The following is a 27,980-nucleotide window of genomic DNA, read 5'->3' as shown; positions in this document are numbered from 1 at the left end:
AGTCATGTGTGTCTATGGACATAAGGACTACTAGCTCTAAACTCAAACAATTTATCGTGGTTAGGTTGACGTTTTAAGAAAGTATTTGAATAAAAATATGTGTAGCTTAAAATTTTGAGTACTTATCCTCTCCGGAACTAAGATCACCCTTTTGAAGCAACATTTAACTGTGTTTTTCTAAAAAGATAGTAATGACAATGTCTGAAGGTCAGCTAAGTACTCTTCAAGAAGAAGCTTTAAAGAGAAAGGAACGATTAAAAGCACTAAAAAGAAAACGAGAAAGTGAAAATAACAATGACAAACAATCAGAAGGACAATTTTTAAATTTACCAAAGTCAGTAATTTACTTCCATTCATTTACAAAGTCCATGTATTGTTTTAAAGTGTGTTTTTCCAATATAGTTTAGAAAACTTAAAGCTAAAACACAGTTATATTTTTACACAAATTTCTTTTCAGGCCGAAATTTAGAAGCTACAAACCTCAAGACGAAGAACTACAAAAAAATGCACTTCCCCTGATAGTTCCTGACTCTGTGGAGGATGAAATTAAAGAACAATTACAGTCTTCAAATGCAAAAGTTGTTATAGATGAACTTGACATTACTAGTTTAGCTCCTAGAAAACCTGACTGGGATTTAAAACGAGATGTGGCAAAAAAATTGGAAAAACTAGAAAGAAGAACTCAAAAAGCTATAGCAGAACTGATAAGAGAACGTTTAAAAAAAAGACAAGCTGATTTAGCAACTATTGCAACTTCAGAACCTGCGCAACCCGAGTAATTTTTGTAGACATAAGAAGTAATATATGTTTTTGTAAGGAATAGTTTTTTTAATAAAGTACCTTTAAATATTTACATTTTTATTACTATATACAAGAACGGTATCTAAACGAGACTTAATTCAAAACGTTCACAGTTTTTGTTTTGTTACATGTTTAATAATAGTAAAATAAGGAAATAAGATGCCTGATGTAATTTGAGCCCTTATTCTATACTAATATTTAGCATTGAGGGTTTCAGAAAGTCATTTATCATTTTCCATTTATTTAGCAAATTTATCTTTTACTAAAAAAGGGTATTCTAGTAGTCAATTCTTTTTGAACCAGTCTAAGCAAATTCGACTTTAGTTTCCCAATTTACAACAATAAAAGGTCTGCTTTACTTATAAACCAGTCTAGACTTTCCTATTTTACTTTACAAGTTTGTTAATTATCTTTAATTTTATTCATTTTCATCCTTGATATGTACAGTTTTACAAGACTTGCTATTTATATATAATATATCTGTTCATATTAACGACAATATAATATGTACATAGATTTAAATACTATTCTAGCAACATTAATGGTAACATTTTATAAACAGATCCTATCTAAATTATACCACTAACAATTCAATAAGCATACATATAATGTATGATATGGCAAATATTTTTTTTTGTTTTCCTTTGAGATCCTTTCTTGGTAATTGTACAGTGGGACTTCCCCTTTGATTTAGGGATAAGGAAGTGTTTTTAAGCGAGGACAGAGACGTCGAAGCATTTAGGGTGAATGTGAAAACTAGAAATGGAAATTATCTTGATGAGCGAATTACCGGGTGGAGGAGATCTACTTTTCTTCCAAATTCAAGAGGGAGTCCAACCATTCGTACAATTACTCCTTTCTTTAACTCTTAACTTTTCTATGAAACAATTCTTGATATTATTACAAACACAGCGAAAACTGCAATCTTGTATATTGAAAAGTTTCGAATTTTAATACCCATTCCATCATTTCTAGGGGTTGCTTTATTGTTTTTTTCCACATCACTGAATAATGTGTTCCATTCTGGAGATATACTTAGTCTTATAGTTCTACCATATAGGGGTTGTACTGGTCGAAAATTGTGTAATAATTTACCATTATGATCGTTTAGCTGTCTAAAATACTGAATCTAAAAAGGGTATTGAATCTTAAAAAAAAAACAAACAAACACCTACTAAATCTGAGAGGGATCATGAAACATGCAGATCAAAGGTAGGAAAGAAATTAACTTAGATTTATGCGAGTCGCAGCCTGTTACAAAATGTAGACATAAAGATTGATAAGTTGTGAAGCAATAAATTATCATTTACAAAAGATTGACGAAGTTAGTGCATACGCATATATTAAAATCGTACAAAGAAGAAACAATTGGTTGCGAAACGTTACAAAAAATAATAGTGTTCTATTAACATAAATTAACACAAATTTTACACGTTTTTACCTACCTGATTATGCGATAAAGGTATCGTTTTTTTAAATTCTATCCACGTGACCACTTCAGAACATGGAGGTGTCGTTAGAGAGCCTCCATATGTAAAATAGGCGTCCCTGTCTGTCAGTGTAAGATCGTCAAAAGTTGGAAAATTTGTTATAATTGTACTTGATTTTGGCTTTTCGACCATTGGTAGCATTTGTACAAACTTGTCGTAAGTGGGATTTGATTGTCTTGATGTCTAAATCCAAAAATTTATTACTAATATCTAATATGATTCTAAATTGTGTTATGGCTATAAAACAAGCAAAAGAAAAAGCTGCACTTGATGTTTATTTATTTATGATTTTCCTTAAGTGTTACGTATTTTGGAAAAAAATTGAAGAAATTCGAAAGAAAAACTTAAATGTAAGCGCGGAACGGGGTGTTGTAAATTGACGTGTGCTGTGTTTTCGCGAAAATGTGTTTTTGCAAAATGATTCAATAATTTCGGCTCCTCTTTATCAATTTTCAAATTCGGATGGGCAAAATTTCGTTCATTACAGTGATTAATTTTAATTTCTATGATATAAAAGCACGACATAAGATTAAATATATGAAATCCTATGACACTGTTAGTTACTTAATAGTGGATTAATATGCAATATTAATTTGAAATCATTTTTTCGATTTTTTATTTACCCACTACAAACAACCTCAAATTAATGAGGGAAAAATTGTTGCTGTTGTCACACTGGGAATCGAACCCGGGACCTTTGGCTTTACGCACCATTGGTATTACGGCATAAGGTGTTGTACAGTGACATGTGTTTTGAGAAAAATATGTTTTTGCGAAACTGAAGAAAATTATTCGTAATTTCGACTTCTTCTTCGAACGAAATTTTGCTTTTTGCAGTGGTTCAAGCCAATTCTAATTTGTATGATATAAAAGCACGTCAAGGTGATATTTTGACGAAAATAGGTTTTTACATAATCTAAGGAAGAGATTCATTATTTTGACTCCTTTGAAATTTGGAAGTTCAAAACTTTGATCTTTGCATGATTCAAGTCAATTTTAGTTTCTATAATATATAAATGCGGCAGTGTCGTGAGGTGGCATTTGTTTTGACGAAAATGGGTTTTTGCAAAATCGAAGATTTATAGGCTTCTTTCAAATTTGGAAGCGCAAAATTTTGCTCATTACTGTGGTTCAAGCCAATTTTAATTTTTAAGATATAATAGCACGTCAGGGTGTTGTAAGGTGATATATGTTCTGACGGAAATAGATTTTCGTGTAATTGAAGAAAGAGATTTTGACTTTAAAATTTGGAAGCTCACTATTTTGCTCTTTGCAGTAGTTCAAGTCAATTTTAGTTTTTACGACATAGAAGCACGGCACAAATGTCGTAAAGTAACATGAGTTTTGAGGAAAATAGGTTTTTGCGAAACTGAAGAAAATGATTCGTAATTTCGACTTCTTCTTAACCATTTTTCAAATTTGAACGAACATAATTTCGCTCTTTACAGTGGTTCACTCAGATTCGGATACAGAAGGTGATGAAAGCGATGCACCTTGCATCGGATCTCCAACTCACGGAGCCTTGCAACTGCCCTCCTGTTATGTTACCATGTATTTCTTGTAAAAATTTAAAATTACGCGTTATATAAGATTTTCAGTTTCATTTTCTTTTTTGAAAACGTATGCATGGAATCCTAAGATTGGCTATATTAATTTGAAATCATTTTATCGATTTTTTATTTACCCACTACACGCTACCTCAAATTAATGAGAGAAAAATTGTTGCTGTTGTCACACCTCCGCCGGGAATCGAACCCGGGACCTTTGGCTTTACGCACCAATGTTATGCATTCTGCCAAAGGTCCAGGGTTCGATTCCCGGCGGGGGTGTGACAACAGCAACAATTTTTCCCTCATTAATTTGAGGTAGTTTATAGTGGGTAAATAAAAATCGAAAAAATGATTTCAAATTAATATTGCATATTAATCCACCATTAAGTAACTAACAATGTCATAGTATTTCTAAGATTGGCTATTGTGTGATTGAGAATAACTACACATGAAGTTAATCGTGCACAAAATTATTCATTTTTAGTCTAATCATCACAATTTCGGCTTTGTTTTATTTTCCATTTTTACCTTTTTAGTTTAATTTACATTGGCATTTTTGCTGCGAAGAATTCTGACTTGCTAAATTTAATCATCTAAAATGTCTTGTACGTGTGCGTATAAAATTGTAATACATTATGCGTACAAATAAGACAATAAATAATTAAACAATCGTGTAATGTAACTCATCCGTCGATTGTTTAAAATTTAAAATGACCTCAAAAAACTTTTTAAAATAAAGAAAAAAAAAACATTTGAACGAAACGAAAAATAACTAAGGAAATTGTTTCACAACGAAAAATAAATTTGTCTAGCGTTTAGGAAATCAAGATGCACATCAAAAAGGCGAAACCAAAATTTTGAGTACACTTAGAAGGTGCTTTATATTTATATTTTTAACTTATAAATTGTTAAGAAATTCTTGACAGCTGTCCTCATCTCAATTTATATAAACACGTGAATTTACGTTCAGGCAAACGAACATGCAGCGTTCCTCTTTATTAGCCATTACTGACGCTAAGGGATCTTTTTTGTATTAGCTAATAATACTTACAGAATATAGAAAAGACAATACAGTTAGACCATCGGGATGTTCAGTGGCTTCCTTAAATGATCCATAAGAAGCTTTAAAAAATACCACGTGTAACTCCATTGGAAAGCTAAAGCAGAACATAAAAAAAAACTTTTTTGGAAATATGAAGATTGGAAAAACTTTGGCGGTTGTTGTAGAACAAACAGAAGACAACTACAGTGTCGTGTTTTGGCGTTGGGGTTTTGAGCTATTCTGTTTGTTCAACTTTTTTGGAGTTTACTAAATTACCTTATACAGGTAAGGCAAAACGTTCACTGAATGTTTTCCCTGTCTGTATTTTTTTTTATGTTGTACTAGCGAAAATACATAATTTGGTGAACGAATGAAACATGTTTTTTCAACTCCGGCTATCTAGGAATATCTCTTACTCTCCTGGACTAACTGAACTCACAAAATCTTTTTAACGCCCCTCAAAGGGTTTGAAATGCATTTGTTGTACTTATACTACTTTATTACTTATAAAGGGTGTCTTAAGATTAATGCAACATGTGAATATGCCACCATTTGTACAGTACAGTGCTGGCAACCCCATAATAAAAGCATTTGGTAGCTGATAGTTTAGGGTTGGTAAAAGTGTAGTGTTCCACGATAGAACAATGTGTTTCTTGAATAATATTTCAAACTTTGCTAATTTTTAATCTATACATCGAAGACGCGATAGATATAGAGGGGCAAGAAACTAGTATCCTTAGATTTGCAGATGATACAGCAGCATCTAGCAAGGAGGAGTTAGAGATAGCTTTAAATAAAATGGAGGAGGTATTGACAAAACATTATTGTATGATAATAAATAAAAGTAAAACAAAAATACTGGTTTGTAAGGGAAGAAAAAGTAAGGAAGGACGAATGTAAAGATGGGAGACGAAAAATTAGAAGAAGTGACTGATTTAAGGTATCTAAAAAGTCAAGACGGAAGCAGTAGAAGGGATATAAAGCAGATGATAGCATGGGCGATTCAGGAAATTTTTGAGACCTTCTTTCCTTGTACGTGTTTTGGCTCGTCTTCGATTTTTGCTTATTCTAATAAACGGATCAAACAATCTGTATCAAATTCTGTGTGAAAAACAAAATTAAGTGCGCCGATGAATTCCGAATGTTGACTGTGGCATATGGTGAAGCTACCTTGGACCGAAGCAACGTTTATCGGTGGTACAAAATGTTCTCAGAAGGCCGAGAAGATGTGAACCACGAAGAACGTTCCGAGCGTACAAACACGTCAACAATAGACGAAAACATTAATGAAGTGAAGAAAATAGTATTGGCCAATCATCGAATCACCGTTAGAGAAGTTGCTGAAGACCTTAAGATATCGATTGACTCTTGCCATTCGATTTTTACTAATGATTTGGACATGAGACGGGTCGCCGCGAAATTCGTATCAAAATTGCTCAGTTTTGACTAAAAACAGCATCCCCATACCTCCTAGGTATTGGACTCAGTCCGCGACGACCCAAATTTGCTCCTGAAGGTCATAACTGGTGACGAATCATGGGTTTATGGTTATGACGTGGAAACCAAAGCTCAATAATCCCAAGGGAAGCTGCCGCACCAGCCAAGACCGAAAAAAGCGCGCCAAGTTAGGTCGAATGTGAAGGTTTTGCTTAGTTTTCTTCGATTACAAACGCCCGGATTTGTGGAAGAACAAAAATTGTCTAATGCCCCTGTTCACACATCTTTGGTTGTACGCGAATTTTTAACCAAAAATAACACACCAAAAATGCCGGAACCACCGTATTCCTGAGCTAATCTTCACATTTCCCTAAAACTAGAACATCCCACATTCTTAACTATTTGCGAACAGTAATGTAATGTAAGTCTTCCTCTACTCCTTTTAACTCCTCTATGTAGTAATGGAGTATCTGATGTTCTGTTCGCAATTCATCTCTAGTATATAAAAAATCATGTCTATTTTAAAATTCTATTTGTGGAAATTAATTAAACAATATCGAGATGTAAAAATTATCGTTACGTCTCTCAAAGAGGAATTTCGTAATACATATTTTGTTTTTAGGCGAAACTTGTTATTATTGGTTAAAAAATCCATTAAACACATCGAAGGACATAAAAATCGTTTAGATTTCAAGTTCATCATCACTGAAGCCATTGGTAGCACCGATAATTGATATACGGGACTGATTTTATAACACGCAAGGCCGATTAGAATCAGACTGTGAACTACATAACGCGGTACACAGTTCGTTATTAACACACCTGAACTTGACCTAGACCTAGACTTTCGACTGTATTGCATTCATCAAGTTGGCTCTTCATTTTGTTTTTTTTTTCACTTACTCAATGTAACCTACTTAGGAATTACACCAGTTATGCCCTTTCAATGCAGATGTTGTTTCAAAATAATAGAAAATCCAACCGTATGTCTGTCATCAAAGATTTCAAACTACTGAACAAAATGAGATAGGTATCAACTTAAAAGTTACGCATAATTATTCTGTAAATCTTAGCTTAGAGACGAAAATCATTATAAAAAATTTGCCCCATACATGGAAACAGAGAGGGAAAATTTGTCTTCCTATGTATTTTTGGCTTAAGGATGTTGAAAAGGTTAAAAATGAAGAGGATTTAGAAAGAGAAAGAGAACACAGAACTTTTAAAGATGGACTCAAGGTAAAAAAAGCTTACGGTGATGATGATGACGATTGGTTTTCCTCAAATGGTCATACACCATTTGGTGGCAACACTTGTAACATGAATGAGGGACTTAAATGAGAATAATGAGCTTTTGACTTTAATTAATAAAAAAACATTATGAAACGAAAATTTACCTTCCATTGTTGATTCTATTTTCCGATCCTTCGGCGTCGTTTTGTCCCCAATGAAAATGTAACTGAGCAAACTGGTATTTTCCAGTCAACGGACCTCCAAGTATTATTGGTAAAGGACCGTGTCTAATAAGCAAAACGACTAAAAAAGAAATAGTCTGAAATCCTAGATTTTGATAACCTCATCTTTAAATTATTCGATGTTTTTTGGAAACTGAATTTCTTAAAATAATGATTCGTTTGTTCGCAACAAAACAAACTAAATTAACTATAATATTTCTTCGTCAGTTTGATTTTTGCATTTTTTTTTATAAATACGGATTAAATTGCATAATGTGCTTGAATACATTTTTTGCTATTACACAGTTCACCGTATGTAAGAAGTAACAGTTTGTAGAGCAAATATAGAAATAAGAGAATGGACTTCAAATAGTAAAAAACCAAGACAAGAAAAAATTTTTAAGAAGTACACAATGAGATCATTTACACGTGATCATCACGTCATTAAGATAAGTCAGTAAAAAAAAACACTAATAGGTAAAACCCAAAACTCCAACAAAATGATTGCTACTGTTTATAAGCAAAAAATCTACTACTTCTTTCTAGTTAAGTAAATAACATTTAATTTGGATAAATCAACTGTTTACGGGTAGCCAACTATTTTATCATTTTGCTACTGAATTACTAATTATAAAAAGTGACCATTTGGGAACATTATTTACAATAATTCTTAAATCATTCAATCGATTTAGTCATTTGGTTGATTCAGATCTTCCTGTGTTGGGATTTTATTCTCTACAACTTTGTTGATGTGCATCACCTTTATCTAACACAATAAATTTCGAAATAAAGAAAAACATATGGAAGACTATTTCTACTAGCCACACCCCCTCCCCCTACCCTGATAAGAATCATCTGATGATATTCTACTAGCCACCCCCCCACCCCCCGATAAAAATCATCTGATGATAATCTTAAAAGAACTGTATCCTTGACTGTATGCTATTTATTGAAATTGCTTAAAGTTAAATGATAAAAAAAAGACGAAATCGAATAAAAGTGTCATAAATAGTTTATGCCTACATACTTATCATACATCACTTGCAAGAGTTACGACAACAATTTTATAACTGGCACAACTATTCACTTAATGGTCAGAACATGGTATAACTTTTTGTTCTAAATTCATACAAGTACTTAATATAGGTATACGTATGTATCTCACATTGTTCAACAATGACGCGGTGAAAATTGTAATAAAGTTTATTGTTTCGTTTAGAATGCCTTCTTATAGTTATATTAAGAATTTATTCCTAGAAAAAAAATGGTGCTTATGTTTATGTACTCTGTATGCAATCAAACGTTGGAGGTATTGGCTAGAAGCTTAAAAGAGACATTGTTCTATCTAACGCATTCTAATATTTTAAGGATGTTTGGGAGGTATGTCAAAATGCTACGAGACAAATAAAAATTTGGAAGAACGTTCCTCATTCAATTCTAACACTCCTGTAAAAATTACAAATCGATTCACTAAACCGTTAAAAAGTTATTGAAATTTTAAAAAATTGTAATTTTACACGTCATTTTATGGAGATTCGTTAACCGAACAGATTAAATTTATTTTTATTAACAGAAAAAAAGCTACCAGAAATTTCAAACTTTTATAATAAGTAACTTGAACTCTGGAGAATCACTTTAGCGTAAGATTATTCAAATTCACTAAATGGTGGGAATCAAGGAAAAAATGAAAAATTAGCTGAAAATCTCGTTTCTATAGAATATTAATGCATTGGGTAACTCTAAAGTGAGATTCTTATTTGCGATAAAAGATAAGTGGAAGATGAGTATTTTTTTTGGTGATTTTATCAATTTATTTCACGCTCAGAAGAAGACCAAAAATAAAATTTTTGGGCATTAGAGGTTAGGATATTTCAAAATCTATCTCCGGTTTTAGCTTCCTAATCCGCATTAACCTGTATACCCTGTGGTGGGCGGAATCCCTTTTTTATCGTCTATTCACGGTTGTGACACCTGACAAAAGAATTATTCTTCATTTCTTAAATTGGGGCCTTAGGCCTCCAAGACGTAAATATAGAAAACAGATACATACGTAGGTAATGGGAATATAATAATGGGAATATTCCACATGCTCCTTACAAATTTATAAGAAAACTTCTTTCAGTTATTGACAAAACGTAAACAAACTCGAATCAAATAAAAATCAAAGAAATTATTTCGTGCTTCCAGCGGTAGGTAAATGTTTAATGACGTTGGCACTCAATAAACGAATTAATGACAGGTCCTTGAAGAAAATAAAAAAAAATCGTGTATTACCTGTATGCCCATTATTATGTAATTCGACTTCTTCAATTTTCAAATCAAAATTGACAAACCGAAGTTTAGGTAACTCAACGATTTCAACGTCATGTTCCACAATATTTATAGGACTTTGATGTTTTCCTACACATTGGTGATACCATTCACCCCAGTGATTTGGTCCTTAAAATATATCGTGGGATCAGATTGTACATTGTACCTCAGCTTTGATTTCATTAACAGAATCAGTCTGATTATGCACTTTTTAGACAAATATTTCGTTTACTTTCTGTAGCGATGTGACCTTCAGTTTGACCGGCGCAGAGTAGAAAGGAACAGCACTAGGCCAGAAAAGGAAGGAGACAACTCTCGGCCAAACTCTTAACCGGTGAGGAGCGTATAATCCGTACAGTACTGCACGGAAAAATTGACCATTTTATCCACTACAATTGCATTGCTCAAATGTGCTGTTATTGGTACCATTTACGACTGAAAATATCAACGAGATGTTTATTTATATTTGAAGGCATATTAAAGACTTTAACGCTTGTTTTCGACTCGCACTACTATTCATGATTGAACAAAACTTTTGGCAGGTACTGTATGAAAAAGTATGTTTAATGAACAAGAGTCGAGAGTATAATGAGCTTTTTTCTCCCTACCTACGATTTTGCCAGCGCATATCGAAGACATTGGAAGGGGCACATCGCTACAGAAAGTAAATGAAGTATAACAAAACACTGAAATATAAACATATCTTTCTTACCCATACTTCCCTCATAACTGAACTCTTGAGCGAAATCTGTAACAAAAAACAGAGTCAAAAGACGATCAAGGCTCTTAATTCCAATTAATGTGAAGGGATTAAAAAAGTTAATGAAAAATCTCACATTCGCAAATGATCTCACAACAACATGTACCTAATAAAAGTTTCTCCTTTAATTTAGTAAATCAATCATGTTGAAAATTGTGAAAGTCTCCAAAAATGCTATTTACGATAAAAGGAATTATTGAAAAAAGTTAGTGTAATGGATTATTCACCAACACAAGCATGAAAATGACGTAAAAACTGGCGCTGTCGCGTTGTTCTGATAGTGCCTACCTAAAAGATTGTATAAATCAATATATGATAGATTTCTACGTTAATTTATTAGTTGTAATGGAAATTGAAATTGAAAAAGTCAAAGTAATCAACTGCGAAAAATGATGAAAAAATGATGACGGAGGAACATAGTAGAATGTAGGTACATAAGGTAAATCCTTTTTCTTTGAAATATGTAGTCATTGCTATTTACAAGATGTAGGCACATTCCACTAAGTTCTTTTAAGTTTATTTTTCACACAGTCGGGTTTTTTGACTTTTTTAAACTTAAAGTTTTATTCACGACATTTTCGGTTTTTAATTTATCAATATATTGTTTGTTCCTATCTATAAATACTGTCTTGATGGGACCTATAAATCTCTATGTATATACATTTATTTAAGTCGTCTTGATTTTGAAGGCCTCTTCAGTGATATTTCACTTAATATGGTCGCAGTTTCTCCACCATTTTGTATTCTACAACCGCCATTTTGGTGTTTTAAAAACAAAATCTAGCCCAGTTTACCCATCGCACAGTCCATCATCAAGAAACAATCTCAATAATGAGTAAACTTTCGATTTGTTGTGGATGCTACGTGTTAAAAATTCGTAATACGTAGCATAAAGAAGAAGAAATAATTCATTGATAGCAAATGTTTCACATTACAACAGTTTTTTAGGTCGAAGACAAATGTATACCTATATCACGATAACATTCTAGATTCACATGGGATGATAAAAACCAACAATTTAAAAAAAGCAGATAGAATCACCATCAAAATTTAAAAAATTCAAAATTGTAAAGTCGAAACAATTTTTTAGTTTCTACTCATATAAGAAATGCCGGATTTGACGATAGGCCCACACCTAGACCAGCATTAGGAAACCAAACATAGGTTTGTCAATATTGAACCAAGGTTGGGTCAATTTTCAAATGCCTAGGCTAGGCACATTGACGTTTCGCCAAGTTTAGTTTAATACTAAGACACCAAAGCATTGGTTTCTCATTCTGGTCTTGTAATGATTTTCTACATGTAAAGTATAGCAAATTCACTAAGAAGATATTAAAATGCTAACAAAAAAAACATGACAATTTATGAAAAACCCTAAAAAGAATATTTTTGAAAAATATAAAAATTTTACCATACACGTCGTATTTTGGATTTAATAAAAGATATTAAACAGAAATACCGAAAAACTTAATGTGTTATATTATGAAGAAAAACATTTTGAATTTCTCATCTGGAATTCAATTAGACGATTTAAAAAAAAGGCCTAAAAGAGGTTACTGTATTGTATTGTTACTTATAAATTTACGTGGAAGTCTTTTAGACTCCACTGAGATAACCCATTATAGGTACAGATCTTTTCAGTAATGAAACTGAAGCTTAACTTACACTATCAACTAAAATCTGTCAATTTGTAATTATTTAATAGAAAAATAAATATTATTTTGCTTTCCCATATCATAAAGTCGTCAGTCCTAAGACTGGTTGAACACGCACCTCCACTCTTTCTTATCCTTAACTATTTGCAAACAGTAATCTAATATAGGTCTACCTCTACCCCTCCTAACATCCGTTTGTGCCTCTACTATGTCTCTGACCAGACCTTCATACCTGAGGTGTCCTTCTAACCTATCTCACCTATTTCTAATTGACTTCCATAGAGTCCTCTGTTCTCTTATTTTTTCTAATATCTCTCCATTTCTAACCTTCTCTATCCACGGTATCCTCATCATTCGCCTATAACACCACATTTCGAACGCTTCTAACTTTTTCTTTTCCGCCGCGCCCACCGTTCACGTTTCGCATCCATACAGCGCCTCGCTCCAAACATTCACCTTTCACAATCTTTTTCTAATTTCTAAATTAACCGTTCGCGAGCATAGAAGTGGCTTCTTTTTATTGAAGGCGACTCGACCGTGCGCTATCCTCTGCTTTATATCCCTACTTCTTCCGTCCTGACTTATCTGACTTCCTAGATACCTAAAATCAGCCACTTCTTCTAATTTTTCGTCTCCTATCTTTATATTCGCTCTTTCCTTACTATTTTCTCCCTTACAAACCAGAATTTTGTTTTACTTTTATTTATATTCATACATTACTGTTTTGTCAATACCGCTTCCATTTTATTTAAAGCTATCTTTAACTCCTCCTTGCTAGATACTAATACTTATGACAAAATATCATTCTTCTTAGGTATGTCAATTTTGAAAAATAAATAAATCTTTATCAAACGCTATAAATAAAATCTAGGTCTGTCGTTAGTAATTGAGAGAAATGTATAATATGTTAAAAGATATACGAGTGATGAATTACATTCCAATGCCCGTACTTTTCCGTACATTTTACCATTTTATCAAGATCATTATAATAATGCAATTCATTCTTGTTGATGTCACAGAAGTGCCCAATGGCACGAACAAGTGAAAGTTTGGATAATAACGCTGACAATATCGGCTCAGCATCACGAATTTAAATTCCAATGATGAAAACAACGAGTGAAATGATTTTACTTTCAAAATCATGTAAGCAGAAACAAAAAGCACGTTCTATAACTAAACCAGAAAGAAAATTGAAAGCTGTTTCGTTTTTTTTTTTTGCTGAAGCGATTCCGATATTTTAATTATTATTCCTGGAAAGTCGACATCAAGATTTCTCTAAATAATGAGAAGAAAAACCAATAAAATTACGTTGGAAATGGTCACATGTCATAGGTAGATTTTATAAAAGTAAAAACATTTCATCATCATCATTATAAGGTCGTCAGTCCTAAGACTAGTTGGAAACGCACCTCCACTTTTATCCTGTGCTAATCTTCGCATATCCCTAAAGCTAGAGCAACCCATATTCTTAACTATTTGCGAACAGTAATCTAATCTAGGTCTACCTCTACCCCTCCTAACTTCCGTTTCTGCCTCTAAGCCTGCTTTCACACAGACGGTTTTTTGCCGTGGCCGTTCACGGCAACCGTGCCGTGTATAACAGTAATACATTGGTTTATATGCAAGCGTTCACACAGCACGGTTTGCTGCCGTAGCCGTGCACGGCTGCCGTCGCAGCACGGCATGGGGACTGCAACGGCACGGCGCCGTGGCCGTGCACGGCAACAGTGAGACAAGCAAGTGTATAGAAGTATTCACACGTGCCGTGTGTTCACACGGCAAAAATTGTTTTCAGGATCGTTTTTCTCTCTGAATTGTGCAGTTAACAGAAGAAATTATATAGTGTGGCGGATAATAACACCGCTATATTTAATTTAAAACATATATTTGACTAAACATTATATTACACCCTTTTGTAAATATTTCTACTCGAATTCTTTTGTATCTGTCTTTCTATTATTATTATTATTCTCTGTGAAAATATTTGGAACAGTGTCTTTATCAAGGTAAAAATCTTACTCCAAGCATCGGTAGAGATTATATAATTAAGAAAAATTTACCTCCTTTCTTAATAATATATCATTGGGGAAGATAATACAAAGGATATATTGAATATGAGCATTTAAATTTTCTCGGATATTTTTGAAGAAACAAGGTTTTGTACAGATATATATTACAATCTTCTTTTATCTCTTATAAGCTAGACAGTGAAAACTTTAATAATTTGATTTCTTTTGGTATCAAAGCGTTACATAACAGAAAGGAAAACCTTTTTCTATTTCTGATAGATTGTTTTCTGATTGATACTCAATTTTTTTTTATTTCCCTCTTGATATTAAATAAAGCGTAATCATTGTCAATTAATTTTGATGACTATTACTAATTTTTAAATCATCTTGCAATTTTACGCATAATTCATCGAAACTCCTAATGGACATTCGAAAATAATTAAAAAATTTGGAGCTATCCTCTCGTAGCTCATGAAATAATGTTACAAGTTCACCCATCAATTGTCTGTTTTCAAGTAGTGGATGAATCCAAAATCTTCTTGTTTTTTGTGTTTTTCTGCGATTATGCCATATCATTAGTAACAACATGCGTTTTTTTCTTTCGTCCATTTTGGTCATGTATCAAAACAAAACTAAACCGTGAAAAACCGTGTGCAGTGTGAACGCAAAGCAAAATGAAATTACGGCACGGCACGGCACGGTTGCCGTTAGAAAACCGTCTGTGTGAAAGCAGGGTAATATGTCTCTGACTAGACCTTCATGCCTGAGGTGTCCTGCTGACCTACCTCGCCTATTTCTTATTGATTTCTATAGAATCCTCTATTCTCTTCCTCTTTTTAATACCTCTTTATTTCTAACCTTCTCTATTCACGGTATCCTCATCATTCCGCTAACACCACATTTCGAACGCTTCTAAACTTTTCTTTTCCGCCGCGGCCACTGTCCATGTTTCGCACCCGTACAGCGCCGTGCTCCAAACATACGCCTTTAAAAACTTTCTTTGAACTTTCAGATTACCCGTTCGGGAGCATAGAAGTGACTTCTTTTGATAAAATGCGACTCGATCCTGCGCTATCCTCTGCTTTATATCCCCAGAACTCCTTCCGGCCTGACTTATCTGACATCCTAGATATCTAAATTCGGCCACTTCTTCTAAGTTTTCGTCTCCTATCTTTATATTCGCTTTTTCCCTACTTTTTCTAACATAAGATTTTTGATTAAGATAAATTAATTTTGATGTAATAGTTTTTAATCTTACTTTCCATAAATTTTATTAGGAAACTACTGATTACTACATTATTCTGATTAAATTATTTGGTTAGATATACGAAATATGCTTCAATATTTGTTAGTAGATACGTATGATGTACAGTACCTATATCTACATAAAATTTAAATGAAGAGTAACTTATCGTATTATTAGGATAAATCCTGGAATATATGTCTCAATAGAATAACAAGATAATTACTTTATTAGTAATTTGTAACTGACTATATTTGTTTCTAAATCGATGACATTGTTATTGTTTGCAGTCAGCTGTGACAAAATATGAAACCTTTTAGTTAGTTGATAATTATAACAATAGGACAGAACTTATGCAATAGCAATCTGTTTGTATTTATTATTTATCATTACAGAGAATAAAATATTCACAGAACTAGGAACATAACATGTAATCTTAATTATTTGACTTCGTGGTGTACACTAATTGCACCCTTGTTTGCTATTGTATTGACTGAACGTGAAATTCTTCAATTTCAATTAATAGCACTCAATGTATGTATGTGTTACCACAAATATATGAAATCTAGGAATTGTATACAACTCCTAGGAAATCTATAAAATATTGTTTCAATGATTTTTTAATATACACATATCCTGGGAAATAAGGCAATAAGAAACGAGGCAGGGGTCATGTTGATAGAAAATGAGGAAAAGGCAGATCGGTGGAAAGAATATTTAGAGAACCTTTACGCAGGCCCTGAGTTAGGAGATATATTAGAGAAGGAAGATTGTGTGGAAATAGATGAGCTTGTTTATCCCATAATGAGAGAAGAGTACGATGTAGCATTAAAAAATTTAAAGAATAATAAGGCGCCAGGTGTAGATGGGATACAGGGGGAAATTCTAAAACATGCAGGACAAGAGGTTAGAGATCGTATGTTTAAGTTAGTTAGTCACATTTACGAAACGGGAAAAGTCCCAGAGGATTATAAACGGAACGTAGTAGTAACATTACCTAAGAAGAGGGGCGCGGATAGGTGCGAGAAATTTCGAACAATTAGCTTAACTTCCCATGCGTCAAAAATCTTAACTAGAATTGTACAGAGGAGGATGGAAAAAAGGGCGGAAGAACTATTAGGGGAAGATCAATTTGGGTTTAGAAGAAATAGAGGAACGCGGGAGGCCATTCTAGCTTTACGGGTAGCAATAGAGAAAACGATAGAAAAAGGAAAGAGTGCGTACATAGGATTTGTAGATTTAGAGAAAGCTTTTGACAATGTTAAATGGGACAAGATGTTAAATATACTTAAAAATGTAGGGATGAATTACAAAGATAGAAGAGTGATACTTAGTTTGTATAAAGAGCAACAGGCAGTTATAGAGCTGGGGATGCAACGTAGAGAAGTAAATATTAGGAAGGGAGTCAGGCAGGGATGCACACTGTCACCGCTACTTTTTAATCTATACATCGAAGACGCCATCAACATCATTAAAGACAGTACAACTGTAGGGATAGATGTGCAAGGGCAAAAGATTAGTATGCTTAGATTTGCAGATGATATAGCAGTATTAGCATCTAGCAAGGAGGACCTAGAGATAGCTTTAAATAAAATGGAAGCGGTACTGACAGATCAGTACTGTATGAAAATAAATAAAAGTAAAACTAAAATACTGATATGCAAGGGAAGAAAAAGTAGGGAAAGAGCGAATATAAAGATAGGAGACGAAAAATTAGAAGAAGTGGCTGATTTTAGATACCTAGGAAGTCAGATAAGTGAGGATGGAAGGAGTAGTAGGGATATAAAGCAGAGGATAGCGCAGGGTCGTGTCGCCTTTAATAAAAAGAAGTCACTTCTATGCTCGCGAACGGTTAATTTAGAAATTCGAAAAAGGTTGTTAAAGGTGTATGTTTGGAGCACGGCGTTGTACGGGTGCGAAACATGGACAGTGGGAGCGGCGGAAAAGAAAAGGTTAGAAGCGTTCGAAATGTGGTGTTATAGGCGGATGATGAGGATATCGTGGGTAGAAAAGGTTAGAAATGAAGAGGTATTGGAAAGAATAGGAGAACAGAGGACTCTATGGAAGTCAATAAAAAATAGGCGAGATAGGTTGGTAGGACACCTTCTCAGGCATGAAGGTCTAGTCAGAGACATATTAGAGGCAGAAACAGGAGTTAGGAGGGGTAGAGGTAGACCTAGATTAGATTACTCTTCGCAAATAGTTAAGGATGTGGGCTGTTCTAGTTTTAGGGAAATGCGAAGTTTAGCTCAGGATAGGAAAGAGTGGAGGTACGTGTCCAACCAGTCTTAGGACTGATGACCTTATGATGATGATGATCCTGGGAAATGTATACATTTCCTAGGAATTGTATAAAATTCCGATATTGTCCTAGGAAATGTATAAAGCTAATGTTTTCTGTGAATAAAGTTAATAAAATACGTTAGTAAACTAAGAATCAGATTATCCTGTGTTTACGCGGCTCTAGGGCGATCGTCTGATGTATATGTATTGGTGACATTATTGTTTGGTTACTAGGTGGATTTATGACAGACTGGGGTTTCTTTAATGCCCCTGGTTGATATGTTGGAATAATATCTTCGAAAAGTAAGCTTCATTATGATTTCTCCAACATATATATATATGAATATGATCAGCATTGTCACTCTCTACATCATTTCTGGGCGATTTTAGGAATTATATACATTTTCTAGGAATTATATAGATTTCCTAGGAATTGTATACAATTATGGTTTTCATACATTTTCGATAAGATATGCATTTGCATAAGTTTGTAAAAAAATAGGAAGGGCGGCGAATTTAGGCTTCGCCCCGGGTGGCAAAAATTCACACTACGCCATTGACTCTGTGTGTACTACAGTTACATAAAAGTTGCTTAAGCATACAAGTTTAAATTATATTACTTTACATGGTCAACTCTCAAGATTATTTTATTATCCTCTTTGAAACTATGCAAAGTTGCATTTTGTTGAAAAAATCGCGTGCCTTACTGCCTCTTTTTCCTTATTATTTTATGACGTAAGTTTGATAATTGAAAAAGTGGATTATGGCCATCGTTACTATGTAACATACCGGCTACGGTGTGCTTGGATTCGTAATACAATTTATTTTATTTACATTTAACTTGGTACCAACTGTAACAACCAACGTATCCATTTTGCCATTATAAAAAAATTTCATTGCTTCGTGCTTTTTTTTCTACGACAAACAGCATGGAAAAATTATCATGTTAAATAACATTCATGTATGACCGCGCTGTGAAGCAAAACCATAGATTTATTTAAATGTTCACATAACAAGCCCTTGATTTATATTTAAATTTACGAATAGAAATGAACCTGTTATTTACAACGTTTCAAAAAACAGTAAAACAAAACGATATTAGGTCCATAAATAAATAATTTGAAAATAAAAGCATTCGTACCAATTTAGTAAAAAATTTTTTGCGAAAATATGATAGAGGCAATAGAAACAAATGAAAATTTTATTGCTAAAAATCGTGAAAATTAAGCGCTTCTAGTCCATCATCCTTATGAGGTAGTCAGTAATAAGACTGCACCTCCACTCTTTCCTATCCTGAGTTAATCTTCGCACTTATCTAAAACTAGAACATCCCATACCCTTTACTATTTGTGAACAGTAATTTAATCTATCATCTAACTCTAACCTCTACACCTCTTAACTCCTGTTTCTGCTTCTAATTTGTCTCTAACTAGCCCTTTATGCCTAATAAGGTGTCCTACCGTTGGAACGTTCAGAATTGGCATAGTCCGCCATAAAACTGTCGCATTTACTTTTTGCGGTTGCTGACATAACGCTTACTTTTACTCAAGACACGTTATAGGGAATATCGTAAACATAGAAGAGAGATGCCAGGTAGGAATTGCAGCGGACACTAATAAAGAAAAAGGAATAATATTACATCAATTGATGTATAATAGAAAGAGATTTAGATAAGCAGAATTTGAGTATGTTACCAGCACCAGTCAAAGTTCAACATTCCCAGGAATTTAGGAAAGCCAAGACGCTTGTTTAAAGATATAATTCCAACCAGGCAGTTATAAAGCCGACCCTGATCTTTTGCGTATATAAGCAACCTCTAACCGCTGCACAGCTCACCACAGAGATGATATAAAAAACAATGCATACGATTTGGTTTATTATAAAAGCTTCGATATCGATTCGAATTTTCCAGAAATTCGACGATCACAAAAGGCGTAAAGTCATGAGAAGAGATCGTCGAGTTTCTGGTGAATTCAAAACCGTCACCGAAGCTATTAAAACATACCAAACCGTCGACATTGTAATTTACATCATCTCTGTAAATGCACCCTGCCTTGAAATCGACATATAGTACAGTCTTATGATCGATTTAATTCAATCAGCAAAAGGTTGGTATCACCGCAAACGACCTTTAGCAGCCAATAACTGGTCGCATTGATTTTCAGCAGCAGGTGTAAAGTGAGTGAAACATTATCTATTTTCAGCCTCCTTCCTCCCCAATACTCCCTTCTCCCACCCACACTCAATCCTTTTCCCATCTAAATCCTCCTTCCAATCCCAACCTTCCACATTTTCTCCCCGGTGATAAGCAACCCTCAGTGTTTATCTCCCTACTCGAGGAGGGGTTTTGGTCGGTAAAAATCCGACACTACCTTTCCTCAGGAGATGTCTTTTAAAGATTTCCAACCCTCGAGAATAATCTAAACAAAAATTCTATTCTCCGCCGATTGACATGACCTAGAGGTTTAGGCCATTGCTTAGCATTCCGGAGGACACCGGTTCCGGCTGACCTACTGACCCAAGTTTTCCAATAGTCCTTGCATCACTTGGCAGTAATATTCCAAAGACAGGCTTTTCTCTCTTCTGACTACATTTCGTCCATTTTATCCTTCTCTGTCTACCTGCCACCATTAGTAAGGCACGTTACGTTTTTGAAACTACAAGTTCTTCGAAATTCATAATAATACGTAAAAACATATATTTTAAGTTCCCAAAAAGGAAGACGGTGCAAAGTCATGCTTCAAATTGTGTCGTTTTCGCTAGGTCTATTGTGTCGAACCAGGAACCAAACAAAAGAAAAACCTGAACAGGGTTTTTGACTCGTTCTGTGAAAACATTCGTATATAAGAAAGTAGAGATTCATTTATTATTTTTTTAATTCCAAAAAACTTTTAATAACACCCGTTTGCTTGCTTCAAAAGGTTTTCGTACGATTCTTAATGGCAATTAAGTCTGGCTCTTGCACATATCACAGTCTACGATGTTTTGAACCGTTTGTAGGATGCATCGGTTCGAATTCGTTTATTATGGTAAAAAGTCTGCCTGAACTTTCGGTTTCGGTAACGTTTGTGTAGTGTTGACCGTGACCAACAAGGTCAATTTAAGTAAAATTGTGGCAAAGTTCTGCGTACAGTGAAATGTAATTAAAGACAATTCTCAGTAAATGTAGCATTTAGTAAGTTAAGTAAACTTGATGAACGGTCTAATTAATTAGTGTGGGTGCGAACATCTGTCAATCCATTCATGTTGGATACTAAAAATAATTTCTTTCTCTTTGCTTGTACACGGAATTTGAAATTCTAGGTGATTCGTAAAACTTATGTTACCTTTTACGAGGTAGAAAAATGGGATTGGAGAGAGTACAAACAGACGAAAAGTACATACAAGAAATGTATTATATGGGTGCTGTCTTTCAAAAATCGTGCCTGAGGGAATGACAAGAAGAGAAATTCAATGTAGAAAACTGATTGCAGAAACAAGGAGGAGAGTGATAAGATATCATGAAATATAGAAAAGTTAGGAATGAAGACATAACAAAAGAAATATGGAGAATGATAATGTTAAAATTTGGCGTGAACAATAAATATAAAGAGTAGAGGGATAGGCATTTAGGGTTATGGCGTTGGATATAGTAGACAAATTGAGGAATGAAATATGAAAGAAGGAATGTAGGTAATACGGTAAAATAAAGATGTAATGAACTGATAAGGAGAGAGGACTCGAGAAATATACAAAAATCGAGTATGCGAAGTAATTGGGAGGAATTTTACGGAAGAAATAGCGGGAGGATACTATAGTGGAATAAATACTTATTGAAAGAAAAAGAATAGGAAATGGAAGTAGTGTACAGGTATTTAAAAATTGGTTAAAAGAGGAAGAAAACATATGTAGAATGTGTAAGAAATAAAAGCAGTCGGTGAATTCGAAGAACAGTTACCGCGTTGCCTTATTGGTTTTCGATAAAACACACCTACCTATTCGTGACCTTCGCAAACAGATGATACGTAGACCAGTTAATTGTACGTGTTGATTAGTAATAATGTGCACTGCTTAGCGTTCGTTTGGCAAAGTATTACTACAAAATACAAAAATAAGTTGAATGCGGAAATAGCACACGAAACAGAATATGTGGACATAGTGGTCACATATGGATGGTGCAATGGGAATACACTTGCGGTACGCGTCATCGTCATCATTGTCGGAGCAGTTAGGGCTTTCGGTAAGGTCACTACCCTCATGTTTATGTATATAACTGAGTGGTGCAAACCGAGCGGCATGGCCTAAAGGGTTAGGCCATTGCCTAGCATTCGGGAGGACGCCGGGTCGATTTCGGCTCCGTCTGCTTGGTCCATGTTTTTTGTGATTCCCTTGGATCATTAAGGCAATGCTGGGGCAGTAATATTCACAGATAATCTTTCATTCTCTTCTGTTTTCATTTCGTCCGTGTCATTTTTCTCACCTGAACCACCATCCACCCATTCCCACGATTTCTGAATGCAGACTGAAGAGGGCCTTCCGCCCTACCTTCGGGCGTAGTCCGGAGGGACTGCTCGCCCACCTGCATTACTGGCTGGTGGGAATGAAACATCCAAAAATATTTTTTTTAGTGCTGCAAATTGGCTCATTTTACTTTTTTTCCATTTACCTTCTTTACCCTTAATTTTTCCGTAGTACCGATCAGACATAGTATATTTATGTATATATCGGCTAAATAGAAACAAGTAATTCTGTAACTTCTAACACAAGCACTTGCATGGCGCACAACATCATTTTTGTATAAATGTTTAATTTAAGTGCGCTTTGCAAAGATGACATTAAATATATTTTTTTAAACATTTAAAATGACCTCTTCCGTAAAAAAAGTAAGTTCAAAATTATTTTCGTCATTAAACCTTAGCCACAGCAAACCTATTCTACTAGACAGTTCTACTTGCTTTGTACCAAACAGAAGCCACGAAACAATTCATGCGGTATCTCGGAAAGGAAACTGGGAAATCGAACCTACAACTGGATTAGAACAATACATTTACATAAAGAAATCGAAAGGGAAATTAATTTATTCACTGGATTGCAGTGAGGCACGAAGAAAAAGACCCGCTCATTTTATCAACAACTATAGAATGGATAACATATTTAGAACGCCCGACGAACTTCAACCTTTCAAAATACCATCTTTGACTCATACTGATTGTGTGCGATACGGTAATCTGTTCACTAAAAAGTGAATTAGATTTGAATACTTATTACAAAAAAAATGTAAACATTAAATAAACAATAAAAACATAGTAAACTCGTCAAAAAGCAATGCTTTAGTAACTTAACTATATACATTAAAATTGTTAAAGAACATTCTTTACCTAAAAGAAGTAGAAAACTGGCTAAAAGTGCAATTAACGACAACTACCTTGAAGAATGATTCAAATAGTGAATACTGCCAACATAACCTAAAACGCGTTAGAACGTGTAGGAAACGTGGAGCAGCCAACTGTCATGTTGACTATCACACAACAGATATAACTATGGATATTTTAGAAGAACGAACTCCATGAATGTGTTTGACCTAGTTAAGTTATCGCTTAATATAAGAAACACATATTAAGACATTAAGCATAACATAATTAATAATGAGACGGCAGTTTCCTTGCTATCGACGTCATTTAATAAAATATTATCCCTAGTGTCGTCAATTATTTGTTGTATAGGATATTTTTCATAGTTATTTATTTTTATTACATGATTAATTACTAAGCTTGTTCTGTCGCTCAGATCTTAATTTTCGTATTGCCGAAGTCGTATACGCCACAAGGAAAAATATTCTGACCAATACAGCTTTAAGGTAATGGTGATGACTCTTCTTCCAAAAATCGGTTTTACCTAGTTTAATTTCTTATGAATCCATAATAATAATAAACACACAAACACAATGTTTAGTTCCTCATCAACATAAGTTCGTCAGTCTTAAGACTGGTTGGACACGTACCTCCACCTTTTCCTATCCTGAGCTAATCTTCGTATTTCCCTAAAACTAGAACATCCCACATCCATAACTATTTGTGAATAGTAATCTAATCTAGGTCTACATCTACTCCTCCTAACTCCTGTTTCTGCTTCTAATATGTATGTGACTAGCCCTTTATCCTTTAGAAGGTGTCCTACCAACCTCTCTCGCCTATTTCTTATTGACTTCGATAGAGTCCTCTGTTCTCCTATTCTTTCCAATACCTCTTCATTTCTAATCTTCTCTATCCACGGTATCCTCATCATTCGTCTGTAACACCACATTTCGAACGCCTCTAACCTTTTCTTTTCTACCGCGCTTACCGTCCACGTTTAGTACTTTTTCTCATGAAAAACAAACTCGTCTAGCGACACATTTCTGTGTCAATATGGCATACTTACTATTTCACATGAATGCTCAAATGGAAACTTTGGAAATTTCGGTCTCGAATCCCATTATTCTATCAACCCGCGTTTCGTCATAAACGAATCGCAAAATTATAGATAGGACGAGTTTCAGAGGAACGTTAAAGAAATTCACACTAAATTCTTGTACCAATGAATATAGTTACAATCCAGGTCACTGAATTTGATCCTAACAAAATCTTGGATCGAGACTTATCTGAAGATGCTTTCCAATAAGTAACCGCGAGGCTGTTGTTTTTTTTTTGTCTTCCGTTCTTTTGACATTTTGGCCAGTAGCATATAGTTGAGCAGGTTCAAAAGTCTTTTGTTTTTAAAACTCGCGTTATCACTACATAGTATAAAACAAAGTCGCTTTCCCGCTGTCTGTCCCTATGTATGCTTAAATCTTTAAAACTACGCAACGGATTTTGATGCGGTTTTTTTTAAAAGATAGTGATTCAAGAGGAAGGTTTATATGTATAATACATGCATAATATAGTAGGGAAACACTGATAATTTTAGAGGTTTCTAATGTGATGTCGTAAATAAACACATTTTTTGCGCTTTCATTGCAAACGCTGGCTAAACAGATCAAAATAATGTACTAAAATATTGTACATCTTAAAAGGGTCTACAAAAAAGTCCGCGATGGTATATATCTATCTCTTAGGGATAACCCACAATAACCATTTTTATCCTTTACTTTTTATGAGAAATAATGACTTATTTACGAAGCGATTGTAGGCAATACAGCATTAATTCTTATCCAATTAAGTACCTTAAATACATTGTTCATTTAATATAGATCAATATGGCCCTTTACAGCATGTAATTTAAATGAATATTTTCGAAGATATTACAGATTTAAAATGCAGGGGCATAGAGGTTACGGCGGTACTGGTCGGTTTGTATTGTCTAATGACAAAAAAGCTGCGATTGTTGTATATAAAGACATTCTATAGTATATTTAATATGTTCAGGGGGTATCTCTTAAAAATTTCCCTTTTTCGATAATAATCTAAACAAAACAAAAATATATTTAGTATCAGCATTGCACCCGTGCGAAGCTGGAGCGGGCTACTAGTTGTCAAATAAAAACGAAAATTCGCTAGAAAATAATCGTCAACGAGAAATTTCAAGTGCTTGAAATTATTTTGCTCTGGCAGTTTCCCATCCTTTTTACATGCATTATGAAGATAATTCGTTGGTGGGGCAAGTGTATTAATATTGGCTGAAATTATTAAATGACCTTTGAACATTGGTCATTGACAGTATCGCCTCAAATAGTGATGGAAATTTAGACCATATTGAATTTGGGATCGTATGATATATAAATTATTACAATATAATGACGACAACGAAAATTTAATAAAAGACAATCACATGAAATAAGTCGAAAGTTAATTACCAACAATTGAGTGTTGATCATATGACATCTCATTTGTCTTGATTTGATTATATCGAAAAATTGAAACAAAAAAAATCTGGTTACTATGAATGTAAGCAAGAAATGAGAGATTGGATTATTTATTAACGGATTAAGGAAGTTCTACTCAAAAAATCATATCGTATATAAAAAAAAATACTGGTATGCAAGGGAAGAAAAAGTAGGGAGAGAGCGAATGTAAAGATAGAAGACGAAAGATTAGAAGAAGTGGCTAATTTTAGGTATCTGGGAAGTCAGATAAGTCAGGACGGAAGGAGTAGTAGGGATATAATACAGAGGATAGCGCAGGGTCGAGTCGCCTTCAATAAAAGAAGTCACTTCTATACTGGCGAACGATTAATTTAGAAATTCGAGAAAGATTGTTAAAGTCGTATCTTTGGAGCGCGGCGCTGTACGGGTGCGAAACATGGACGGTAGGCGCAGCGGAAAAGAAAAGGTTAGAAGCCTTCGAAATGTGGTGTTATGGGGGAATGATGAGGATAACGTGGGTAGAAAAGGTTAGAAATGAAGAGGTATTAGAAGGAATAGAACAGAGGACTCTATGGAAGTCAATAAGAAATAGGGAAGATAGTTTGGTAGGACACCTTCTCAGGCATGAAGGTCTAATCAGAGACATATTAGAGGCAGAAACAGGAATTAAGAGGAGTAGAGGTATACCTAGATCAGATTACTGTTCTCAAATAGTTAAGGATGTGGGATGTCGCAGTTTTAGGGAAATGCGAAGATTAGATCAGGATAGGAAGGAGTAGACGTGCGTTTCCAACCAGTCTTAGGACTGGTGACCTTATGATGATAATATAAAACAATACTTATTATTACAATAACGTACTGTTTATTCACAGTTACTAAATTGTAGTTGGTAGCAATGATACAAAAAGCACCAAATGAGTCAATTTTTTCAGGATGTTTTGGAGATCATTGCAAATGATATTTCACCAATTTAAATAAACGAGAAATAACAATTCTTACAATTTTTCGACCAGTTGACGACTTTTGGTATAACGATTTGCAATTTCAAAGTTTAGTTAAAGCTTTTTCCTGAATTCGTTAGTTCGATTTGTGAAAGAAATCACCTCTCCCATGGCCAAATCCTGAATCAAAATTCGATGAAGGTTAAAATAAGTCAGATTTCAAATCAGCCATCATTTCACTAATTCGCTGCCCTCAATGCATGCTTTTAGTCAACGAAAAACTGATGTGGACACCTATAATGACTGGTCTCCATAAATTCCTTGCAATTTTTCGTTGATTGAATTCGCAGATTTACCATCATTATCAATAAGATCTTTTTTGAATTTCCAAATTTACTGATTGCGAGCAAGTTCTTTTGGTTATTTTAGTAGTATGCATACTTGGAGCACTGTTTGGTTAGAGTGTGAAATAAGGGCGATAGGTACAAGAAAAGGTACGAAGCCTTTGAAATGTGATGTTACACTATATAGAAAAGGTTAGAACTATGGAGGTATTAGAGAAATTAGGAGAACAAAGGGCTTTCTGGTAATCAATAAGAAATAGACAAGATATGTTGGCAGAACACCTTCTAAAACATGAAAAGCCGGTTAGCCACATTTTAGAAGCAGAAGCAGGAGTTATGAAGTACAAGTACCTACACCTAAACTGGATTAAACAGTGACAAGGTGAAGGTCGCTCGCGTTTTCGAGAAACACGAAGTGGGAAGTGGAAGTGTATGTCCAACCAGTTTTCGGGCTAAAGACCTTATGATGATGAAGATGATGATGAATTTCACAAGAGAATCGCGTGTTTATCACAAACTAAATATGCATCACAATGCCTTAAGGATATTTGGGAGGTATATCAAAATGCTACGAGACAAATAAAAATTTGGAAGAACGATCCTCATTCAATTCTAAAACTCCAGTAAAAATTACAAATCGATTCACTAAACCGTTAAAAAGTTATTGAATTTTTATAAAATTGTAATTTTACACGTCATTTTATGGAGATTCGTTAACCGAACAGATTAAATTTATTTTTATTAACAGAAAAAAAGCTACCAGAAATTTCAAACTTTTATAATAAGTAACTTGAACTCTGGAGAATCACTTTAGCGTAAGGTTATTCAAATTCACTAAATGGTTA

At 34.2% G+C, this 27,980-nt stretch overlaps 2 protein-coding genes across 3 annotated transcripts in view; one reads left to right on the top strand and one right to left on the bottom strand.

Annotated features, from left to right (window-relative positions):
- The first annotated feature begins 15 nt into the window (after window positions 1-15).
- LOC108733769 (coiled-coil domain-containing protein 12) lies at window positions 16-853 on the top strand. The gene is made up of 2 exons (XM_018465068.1): window positions 16-334; window positions 458-853. Exons 1-2 carry the CDS (start codon window positions 192-194, stop codon window positions 777-779), a joined length of 465 nt encoding a protein of 154 aa, XP_018320570.1. The 5' UTR covers window positions 16-191; the 3' UTR covers window positions 780-853.
- A 561-nt stretch (window positions 854-1,414) lies between these two features.
- Window positions 1,415-27,980, bottom strand: part of LOC108733815 (carbonic anhydrase 2) — a 123,773-nt gene continuing 97,207 nt past the window's right edge. For both annotated transcript variants that reach the window (XM_018465139.2, XM_018465138.1), the window contains 6 exons: window positions 10,794-10,829; window positions 10,046-10,210; window positions 7,715-7,853; window positions 4,893-4,998; window positions 2,247-2,474; window positions 1,415-1,930 (listed from right to left, as the gene is read on the bottom strand). In XM_018465139.2, the coding sequence (XP_018320641.1) occupies window positions 1,679-1,930; window positions 2,247-2,474; window positions 4,893-4,998; window positions 7,715-7,853; window positions 10,046-10,210; window positions 10,794-10,797 (894 nt within the window). In that variant the 5' untranslated portion in view covers window positions 10,798-10,829 and the 3' untranslated portion in view covers window positions 1,415-1,678. The remainder of the gene's footprint in view (window positions 1,931-2,246; window positions 2,475-4,892; window positions 4,999-7,714; window positions 7,854-10,045; window positions 10,211-10,793; window positions 10,830-27,980) is intronic.

The sequence above is a fragment of the Agrilus planipennis genome, unplaced genomic scaffold (genome assembly GCF_000699045.2).
Source record: "Agrilus planipennis isolate EAB-ADULT unplaced genomic scaffold, Apla_2.0 scaffold11, whole genome shotgun sequence".
Classification (NCBI taxonomy): Eukaryota; Metazoa; Arthropoda; class Insecta; order Coleoptera; family Buprestidae; genus Agrilus; species Agrilus planipennis.
This window is presented reverse-complemented; position numbering and strand designations above follow the sequence as displayed.